General features: G+C 38.4%; 1 protein-coding gene across 1 annotated transcript; it reads right to left on the bottom strand.

Annotated features, from left to right (window-relative positions):
• Nucleotides 1-9,234: 9,234 nt before the first annotated feature.
• LOC135211812 (putative autophagy-related protein 11) lies at nucleotides 9,235-10,350 on the bottom strand. The gene has a single exon (XM_064245022.1). The coding sequence runs from the start codon at nucleotides 10,348-10,350 to the stop codon at nucleotides 9,235-9,237; it is 1,116 nt and encodes a 371-aa protein (XP_064101092.1).
• Between the last annotated feature and the right edge of the window lie 386 nt (nucleotides 10,351-10,736).

Below are 10,736 nucleotides of genomic sequence, written 5' to 3'. Positions count from 1 at the left end.
GCATTCTATAACTGCAATTTCATCGCCAACAGATTCAGAGCTGGTTACAAATGTTTTTTGAGGCAGGAAAAGACGTTTGTCAGTTCCTGTAACGAAAAAAGAGCCTGTAAATTGTAGATAGTTGAGACAAATGTTTTCAAAGCTTTATGGAAAGTGGAAACATCTATAACCAAAGAACCATTTGTGCATGTTTGATTGCTTATGCAGGTTTTCTTGTAGTAGCGAGTTACTGAACATCATATGTTCAGATGTTTGTTTCGAACAAACTCATAGGTTCTATTTTCATTGAGAAAAGCAAGACAGATATTTATAGAGATGGTCAGTACGTAGTGTTGCCAGAACGCAAAGTGCTTCATGAAAAATTTTGGAAATTATTTTGATGGTGTGGATTTTCCAATGAAAGTTCGGAATTTATGTTCAGAAACATGAGTAAAACAAAGTCGGGTTATCAGCTAAGAAAGGGAAATAGACCACTGACGCATTCGAGATGCGTGAATTGTTCATTGAAGTTTTTCAATCTTTTGTATCAGATATATCAAAATTTGGTTTACAGTTTTAAGAGCGGGTGGTGCCACAGTTTGTGCAAATTCTGGGTTTCAGATAGATTATTCAAGAGACATGGGAGATGGAGATCAGAGTCTGCGAGTGATGGTTACATCAAAGATTTGCTCGATTCTAGATTATTGGTTTCGCTGAAATTAGGTTTATAAACTTCATAATTTTTCATAGTCCTTTCTTTCACTCTGGCAAAAAAATAAAATTAAAAAATTGATTTGATTTATTTGTTGTTTTATTATGAAGTGTAGGGTACAAAGAAATACAATTTATTTCGTTTGAACTAGGTGAATTAGAATGAAATGAATTTTCTTTTGTGGAAACGAGAATAATAACTTAGGTGCGTGGCTTGAAAGTGAGAAGGAAGAATGAGGTTCGACTAGTGGTCATTCTGGCGTCCAAACTTTGCACGGTAAAGTTAATTTTCATTATTACAGTCCATTACATGCCATACTGTTCCTGTTATTTCCAGTACTTGATAAGCTGCTTATCGAGTTAAATAATTGTGGCTCAGAGCCAGTGTAACGAAGCTGCTTATCAGATTGCAAGCTAAAGGAGTTTGGCAATTGTTTTGGTGTTTTTGTGGTTGGATTGCATTGTGCATTTGATATAGGAGTGACTTTTGTGCATAGCCATGAACGCAAATGCAAAAAATAAAATTGATTTATTTGTTTTATTATTAGTGTAAGGGTATAAAAGTGTAATATATATATATATATATATATATATATATATATATATATATATATATATATATATATAATATATATATATATAGCGTATTTTATTTGTCCGTACTTCCTGTTTTATATGTATATATTATGGTCTGTAAAAGGTACAAGTTTGTCTTATTTAAGCCCTGATGTAGTATTGTTAGGAGGGACAAAACTTGGAGGCAGATAATAATTCAGAGAGTTTGAATGAAAAGTCTATGAACATCGCTTTTGGATCTCTCTCTCTCTCTCTCTCTCTCTCTCTCTCTCTCTCTCTCTCTCTCTCTCTCATCTTGCAAGTGCGGAGAGCCCTTACTTATTCTGTAAGGCACAACCACTAATCCTGAAGGTGCAGTTATATTTTATCTGATCAGGAACTCTCTTACTACTTCTGATTTCCCTGACCCTATAGTAGCAACGTTTCCTTCGAAGAGGATCTGTCAGTACCTTGCTGTTGTTTGTGTTGTTGTTGTTGTTGTGATTGTTGTTGTTTTTACTGGTCTGTTTTGGTCTCGGTGGATTGTTTTTTTTTTTTATTTAATCTCCAAAACCATAGATTCAGACAATAGTTATTGAAGGGTAAAAAAGTTATTTCTTCAACTGCTGAGAAAATACCAGACCATAAAAATAAAATAATAATAATAATAATCTATTTTTTAAGGGGAGGGATGAGGTGGAGGGAGGGGGGGGGGGAGTTTCTCTGAAAAGTGTCCTTCAGAAGAACTGCTGCGAACTGAAGATATCTCGTAAGTGGAAGCAAAGATCAAACATAGGAACCGAAAGGGGCATTTGGCCCACTCAAAAATCCTCTCAGGGAAAATAATGGCGCTTGGATGTGGCGGGAGAGATTGCAAAGAAGTTGCTTTTGATTTTTTGTACCTGTGCTTGTCTGCTTGCTTTGAGGTTTGTTTTTGTTTTGCTTTCTATAGTTGTTTAATTCACCTGTAGATGAATAGTAAAATGATACACCAATCTTGGAGAGATTTATGATAATTATTATTATTAGCAAACATATATATACAGAATTTATGTATGATAAAATTGCGTAAAGTAACTAAGTCTACGGGCATAACTAGCTCCGTTTAAGGGAATCCTTTCTCACCCGGCACTACTACGGAGGGGGGGCGGGGGTGCTGAGGTAGGATGAAACCCAATGTAAACCATCGGTTGGGTCACCACTATAACCCTGCTAAGTTTTCATGCCCTTCGGATCGGCCGTTTGGCCGTGATTGAATGGCTGATGGACGGTCATACATAACGCCCATTATATCAAGATTAGTTCGGGAACTTTACCTTCTTTTAAACAACTTTTGTTTAAAATAATGCTGATTCAGCTGCATTAATTTTATACAGGATTTTCCCAAGTGTTGCTTTTCAATATTGCTCAGACTGGCAAGCAATGTGCCAAGTGGAGGACATGTCTAAAAGCGATGGATTCAAGGAACAATTACTATTCTGCATAAGAAAGTCCAATATGCATGCGTTTCTAGCTCTCTCTCTCTCTCACTCTCCTCTCTCTCTCTCTCTCTCTTTCTCTCTCTCTCTCTCTCTCTTTGGTAACAATTTTCTCTACGATATCGTACATTTTAGTTATATAAATGTTAATTTCTCTCTCTCTCTCTCTCTCTCTCTCTCTCTCTCCTCTATCTCTCTCTCCTTCTCTCTCTCTCTCTTCTCTCTCATCTCTCCTCTCTCTCTCTCTCTCTCTCTCTATGGTAACAATTTTATCTACGGTATCGTACATATTAGTTGTATAAATCTTAATTTAATCTGATCTTAATTTAATTTAAGAAATACCCTCAAATATGCGTTTTCTAGGTCAGCTACATCTCTCTCTCTCTCTCTCTCTCTCTCTCTCTCTCTCTCTCTCTCTCTCTCTCTGGTAAAAATTTTATCTACGATATCGTACATATTAGTTGTATAAATTTTAATTTAATCTAATTTTAATTCAATTTAAGAAATACCCTCAAATATGCGTTTTCTGAGTCAGCTATCTCTCTCTCTCTCTCTCTCTCTCTCTCCTACGGCAACTGAAAGGAAAAACATTTTTTATATTGAGTTAGATACTACTGAGTAAATTTCGGCGGACTTATGGAACCTGAAGAGATAATCCATTTTCCGAAATATTTATTATCGTGTATTTCTTGTCCTTATACGCCTATAGAGATATATTACTTTCTTCATAGGATCACAAATCCTATATAGAACGACTGTCCGCTTTTTCTCTCACTTTCTGGGAAAGATTCATTCTATTTTTTGGACATTTTTTTTTTCCACGGTTCTCTGACTTTCGTTTCTATATCTTTTTTAATTTTTCGTTTTCCGTTTTTACTTTTTTCTATTTTGACAATTTCCAGAAATATTTGTCTTGCCCCGAGAAGAGATGATGAGGTAAACCTCTCTTTCTTTCCTTTTCTCTCTGTTTTGAATTTCATGCTGGTATATATTCGGTTTTTGTTGCATACCTCCATTTATTTATTTATTTTTTCTTTTGAGCCATAATATTGCGTTTGTAATAGCAATTTTACATGAAAATATAGATGGTATCCTTGAAGTTTCATCCAATCGAAAAGTGACAATTTTAATATATATATATATATATATATATATATATATATATATGTATATATATATATATATATATATATATATATATATATATATATATACCTCAATGGGACCCACTGCCGCTGACTAGAACTTTTGTGGGCTATTGCAAGTTGCACGTGTTTAGTATCTGGGATAGTTATTGTACATAATAAAATTAATTTTTCCCACAAAAACATAGAATAGTGACACCTTAATAGATATAGTTTTCTGTACAGAAATAAATAATTTTGTCTTGATGAACTGCATCATTTCAAGGAAACTGATGCTGGCTTCATCACTGACGCCCTTGAAGTGTATCTTAAAATACATTTCGAATGGTGTAAGAACCCAGGCGGCCTCTGTTGCCTAAATTGGGCTCGGTCCTCTTCTTTGGCCCTTGGGCCCATCTGGAAAAGTGTTAAACGGACTTCCCCTCCGTAGGAAAAGACAAACCTATCTCCTCAGAAGTTTTTTTTTTTTTTTTTTTTTTTTTGTTTTTTTTTTTTTTTTTTTTTGGTTTTTCTTTCTTTCTTCCCTTTCCAGATGACATCTGGAGTTCATCTATTAATCATTTGCCTTTTCCCACCTTTGACAGACCACGTAATTAATCAGGTTTTGTCGTGGAAACAGAATCCGGTCCGGAGGCATCTGAGGAATTCATTCATTCTCTGATTTTTCTTAATTTTTTTTTATTAATAAAACCCACCCATAAGGTTTTTTTTTTTCTCCTCCCTTGTGAGAGGTAATTGATTGCGTCATAGGAGGTGTCTTTTTTTCTTTTTTTTTCTCACTGACGGTTTTGTTGAAGGGAATGGTTTTGCCAGCCTTTGTTCCCCTTCTTTCTTTTAACCTTTCCTTCGGAATTACTTCTTTTTAACACCCTCGAGCACCATTTGGGTCTAGAAGCCTCATCTCATATATATACATATACATATGCATATATATATATATGCATATATATATATATATATATATATATATATATATATATATATACATATATATATATATATATATATATATATATATATATATATATATATATATATATATATATATATATACATATATATATTTATATATATTCACCGACACCTTCCGGCAGTTAACAGTAGAGTTATACTCAAAAAAACCCGTTAACCATTGCTTTCTCTTTTTAAACATAAAGACAAACTAAGCTCCTTGATGACTCCAATGTCGTTTATTTATATACTTGCCCAAATGTAAGGTGGGGAAATATGTGGGGGGGCTTCTCGTCGCCTACTAAAAGTTAGAATTGATTGTCATCGGGGAGTTAGTTACAGAACAGGCAATAAATTAACTAATCCTGAATTTTCTCATGTACGTGACCATGCCGAAAAATGTAACAAAAACATATTGAATATAAGATTTTAAAAATTCTCTCCATAGCCACCTCACCTCATCAATTAGCAATAACTGAACCTTTATATATTAGAAGCTGAGAGTAAGGTGTGTTATTAAAAATGAAGACAGTGTCCTGCGCTGCCAATTGCACAAAATTTTTCTTAAAATCATCATAATTAAAACACCGTGAAATAAAATATCTCGTTGGGTAAAAATTTTGTCTAAGATTATTTGTATTGTCCTCTTCCACGGGGACGTTGGTAAAAAAGACCACGTCCAAGCTTACCATAAATAAATCAGAATCTTGCATAAGAACGTTGTCCCTAAATTGTTTTGAATGGAAATTTTTGATAATGAATAATATTTATAGAAGATTCATTTAATAAGGGCACTAAAAACTTAGCCATCTTATAATTAGGGGTTTCGTAGGAAGCAAGAATTGGTCTAATAGGGACACCGTCCTTATGCACCTTGGGTAAACCATACCTTGTTCCATAAGAGCCACCAGTACTCATCAAATTTTGGTTAAAATAACTCTGGATTTAAAATGTAAAAGAAGGACATGTTTTGTTACGAATATTGTAAGTAAAATTAAGTATATTATTACTAGCGCTCCCAAACATTAAAAACATGTTGTAATATAAAAGAGGATCGTGGAATTACACTTACACTCGAAGCCAGGACAAAGGAACCTCCATACTGCTTAATTTTCTAGGCCTAGGATTCAGTGGTGCAAGAGGCTGTACGCCGAGAAACATATTCTTAGCCGGCGTCATGCAATAACCTAACATTGTTTTTCTTCCATGACGCTTCATTCCTTGTCCTTTTTCTTCCTCTTGGCTGTTGTACGACATCATTGTGATAACTTTCACCATCATAGGAAGGCATAAGGGCACTAAATAAGGGATAATAATCCACAAAAACCAAACCACAACAACGTGGAATTCTAATTCCACCGCGAAAATCACTAGACTGGAATGTAAACAATAGCGGAGATTGTAAACTGTGTGGTGATTGGCCGACACTTACAGGCGCATTATGGGGAAAAATGCTGATTGGCTTAGAACTGACTAACCGCTCTTGAGCTGCGAACGTACTTCCTTGTGGTTCTAACTGAGATCTTATGAGGCTGTAACCTCCGCGCGACACCCCGTTAATTCATGTAGACAAAATCGATAATTCCTACTGCTCAAGTAGGGATTTCGACCATTTTTAAACTCCTGAATAGCATAGAAATGCAACAAATAGACAGAGGAAACGTTGCCAAATCTAATGGAATGCCTAACTCAATACTGGTGGGGGTGGCGTTTACAACGCTGTGGTTCTGAGGCCCTCTATGCAAGTATTCAACCCATTATGCATTGCATAACCCATGTTTGCAAATAAGAAAGGCATTAAACTTACGGGTTTTTTTACGACCGCGATGGAGGTTGCCACCGTAAGTATGCAAGTATTCAAGTATTCAACTCATTATGCATTGCATAACCCATGTTTTGCATATATGAAAGGCATTGAACTTGGGACGGGTTTTTACGCCGCGCCAGAGGAGTTGCCACAGGAGTATATGCAAGTATTGCAACCCATATGCATATGCATAACACTAGTTTGCATATATGAAAGGCAATTGAACTTAACCTATGGGTTTTTACGCCTTCGCCAGAGGTTGCCACAGGAGTATATGCAAGTATTCAACCCATTATGCATTGCATAACCTAGGTTTTGCATATATGAAAGGCATTGAACTTACGGGTTTTTACGCCGCGCCAGAGGTTGCCACAGGAGTATATGCAAGTATTCAACCCATTCTGCATTGCATAACCTAGGTCTTGCATATATGGAAGGATTGAACTTACGGGTTTTTACGCCGCGCCAGAGGTGCCACAGGAGTATATGCAAGTTTTCAACCCATTATGCATTGCATAACCTAGGTCTTGCATATATGGAAGGCATTGAACTTACGGGTTTTTTACGCCGCGCCAGAGGTTGCCAGTATATGCAGATTTTCAAACCCTTATGCATTGCATACCTAGGTCTTGCAATATAAAGAAGGCTGATTACGGGGTTTTTTAACGCCGCGCCGAGGTTGCCACAGTATATGCAAGTTCAATTAGCATTGCAATAACCTAGGTCTTGCATATATGGACGCGCGCATTGAACTTAGCGGGTTTTTACGCGCGGGGCAGAGTTGTTGGCGCCAGAGGTTGCCAAGTAGTATATGCAAGTATTCAACCCATTATGCTTGCATAACCTAGTTTTGCATATATGAAAGGCATTGAACTTACGGGTTTTTTACGCCGCGCCAGAGGTGCCACAGGAGTATATGCAAGTTTTCAACCCATTATGCATTGCATAACCTAGGTCTTGCATATAGGAAGGCATTGAACTTACGGGTTTTTTTACGCCGCGCCAGAGGTTGCCACAGGAGTATATGCAAGTATTCAACCCCATATGCATTGCATAACCTAGGTTTTGCATATATGGAAAGGCATTGAACTTACGGTTTTTACGCCGCGCCAGAGGTTGCCACAGGATATATGCGACAGTATCACCCATATTGCATGCATTAACTAGGGTTTTTCACCTGCAATTATATTGGAGGCATGAACGTTACGGGTTTTTTACGCCGCGCCAGAGTGCCACAGGAGTATTTTTCAAGTATTCAACCCATTATGCATTGCATAACCTAGGTCTTGCATATATGGAAGGCATTGAACTTACGGGTTTTTACGCCGCGCAGAGGTTGCCACAGGATATAGCAAGTATTCAACCATTATGCCATCAGAGTTGCAAAACAAAAGAGTCTATGGCAGTTATTTTTTTCACCATATGCATTGCATAACCCAGGTTTTGCATATATGAAAGGCATTGAACTTACGGGTTTTTACGCCGCGCCAGAGGTTGCCACAGGAGTATATGCAAGTATTCAACCCATTATGCATTGCATAACCAATATTTTGCATATGAACTGACGCCTTATGGTGGCCTTCTTGGTTCTCTGACCAGCTTTTGGCTCTCAAACTGAGAGTTTCATCCTCCAGCCTCCGAACAGCTGTTGGCTCTGAAGCTGAGAGCTCTCCCTCCAGCCTCCAAACTGCTGTTGGCTCTCAAGCTGAGAGCTTGTCCTTTTACCTCCGAACAGCTGTGACTCTGAAGCTGAGAGCTTGTCCTCCTACCTCCAAATAGCTTTTCGCTCTCATACTGAGAGCTCGTCCTCCTACCTCCAGAAAATGTTTCCTTTGACCTCTCCACCAGGCGAGTTTTTCGTTCCTTGAGACAGTGCCTTGGCTGACGCGTTGGGGAATTCTCAACAGCCATTGCCTTGCTTCTCAGTGAAAGATGAATATCCTGAAGATCCTTATTCATCTCCGTGAAGAACATCTTCCACAATGTGCTTGAGGCCCTTCCATTGTTTCTCGTAATCCTCGTTCTTCTCCCGCTGGGCGTTCCAGTACTTCTTCCGTTGTTTTCTCTTCTGTCTCACGTGCCTTCTCACAGGGGTCTTTCCTCACTCCTGTGCCTTTCCTTCCATTGTTCCTCCTGTGCATTTCTCTCGCTTCCCTTCTTCAATGATATCATCTCCATGTTCCAGCGCAATGTGTTCTAGCTGGAAATTCCTCTGAGCAGTCCCATGTAGAAACATCATCAGCATGTATTTGTCATGTTCCCTCAAAGCCTCCTCCTGTGTTCTTAGCTGTTCCCTGAGACGCTTTTCTTCTCTATTCTATTCTGCTCCTGTAGCTGAATCTTTTGTTCTTTCAGCATATCGCAGTCCTTGAGAAGTCGCCGCACTTCCAGCTGGGCTTCACCCTCCTTCTTCTTCAAAGAGATGATAGCTTTTTCTTTACAATCCAGCAAGCATTCCAGGCTCTGTTTTTTGACGGAGGACGCTTTCCATGTTATCCTGGATTTGCTTTTTCCCCGTTTATTCTGCTCCTCTGCTTCTCTTTTATTTGCCTCAGGTTCTCCTGATATTGCCTTTTCATTTCAATCTCTACGTCTTCTTTCTCCTTAACTAAGAGGCTATTTTTATGTACCTGCTCCTTGAGTGCTCCGAATAGCCTTTCTGCCTGCCTCCTCGCAGTTTATTTTCCAGCTTCATCTCCATATTTTCAATTTGTTCTCTATAGACTTCATTATCTTTCTGCAGCCTCTCGACCTCCTCGTCTTTCTCGTTCTCTCTTTTCTTCGCTTCTTCCAGCAAGTTCTCTATTTCTTTCAGAAGATGGAGAGCATCCTGCAGAGTACTGTTTTTTTGTCTCTCAGTTTCTAATGATTTCTCTAGTAACATTATGTCCAGTGTCTTTTCTTTTAATTCTCCTTTCATCTTGGCGTTTTCTCCGCCTAGTTCAGCCACCCAGTTCTTCATGACTTGAAGCTCGTCTCCTAGTAACTTATGACTTGTTTTCTCAGCGTTTAAGATTTCATTTGTCAAGATGGCCACAGATTCTGCTTGGCTGAGAAGTGACTGGAGCTTTTGATTTTCGTCCTGCATCATCAGGACATCCTGCTGGATACCTACGTTCTCTTTTTCAGCGAGCCTCAGTTTTTCTTGGAGAGAAGAGTTATCCTCTTGAGTTTCCTCCAATCGTCTCTTCATTATTTCCCGTTTGTCTTGACCTTCCTCCAATTCCTTAGTTTTAAGGTTGAGGGATTCTTTCAGAAGGTCGACTTCCTTCTCTTTCTCAAGTAAATCGTTCCTAAGGTCTTCATTCATCCTACAGAACTCTTCGTTTTCCAAATCAAGCAACTGATTCATATTTTCGGATTCTTTTAATTTGAGGCAGAGTTCTGTTTCCTTCTGTACAGTGGCCTCCAGCTCTCTCTGCTTCTCAGCCATCTCCTGCTGGAAGAACGTTTCCCTTTCTCTTTCCTCTTCGTCTCTCTTCTTGAGCAAGAGATCTTTCTCACCCAGATGACTCTCCAATGTCGTTATTGTAGCCGTCTGTTCTTCATTTACCTTTTCCAGCTTCTGCACTTTATTTTGAGCCAATCTTAAATCTTCCTCTAAATGCAGTTTGTCATCGAGAAGTTTTTCAATTTGTTGAAGAAGATTACCGTCGAGTTGTTCCATGTTTAGACTGTCTTCACAGTCAGTATCCAAGTCGTCAGTCTCATCGAGTTGTTCCATGTTTAGACTGTCTTCCAGTCTAACTACTTCGTCAACTTCATCACAGTCAGTATCCAAGTCATCAGACTCGTCGAGTTGTTCAATGTTTAGACTGTCTTCCAGTCTAACTACTTCGTCAAAGTCGGTGTCTGAGGGTCGTCATCAGTCTCGTCCAGTTGTTCTATATCATCGAGATTTTCAGTTTCCATACTGTCTTCCGTAGTGTTTCTCACTAATATCCAAGACGTCAAGATCTCGTGTTCCTTTAATCTTGTGAAAACAGTAGACAGCAAACGCCAAGCCTGCCAACAATGCCATCACAGGGATGGCGACGGCAAAGGCTGACGTAACAAAGCTGTTACGTTTGTACAATCACGATTTCCGGATCACGAGAATCCGCCCATATT

This window comes from Macrobrachium nipponense, chromosome 40 (assembly GCF_015104395.2).
Source record: "Macrobrachium nipponense isolate FS-2020 chromosome 40, ASM1510439v2, whole genome shotgun sequence".
Taxonomy (NCBI): Eukaryota; Metazoa; Arthropoda; class Malacostraca; order Decapoda; family Palaemonidae; genus Macrobrachium; species Macrobrachium nipponense.
The sequence above is the reverse complement of the archived record's forward strand: the minus strand, read 5'-3'. Positions and strand labels throughout refer to the sequence as shown.

Coding starts and splice junctions, on each gene's coding strand:
- LOC135211812 (XM_064245022.1), bottom strand. CDS start 10,350: ATGGAACAACTCGATGAGACTGACGACTTGGATACTGACTGTGAAGAC.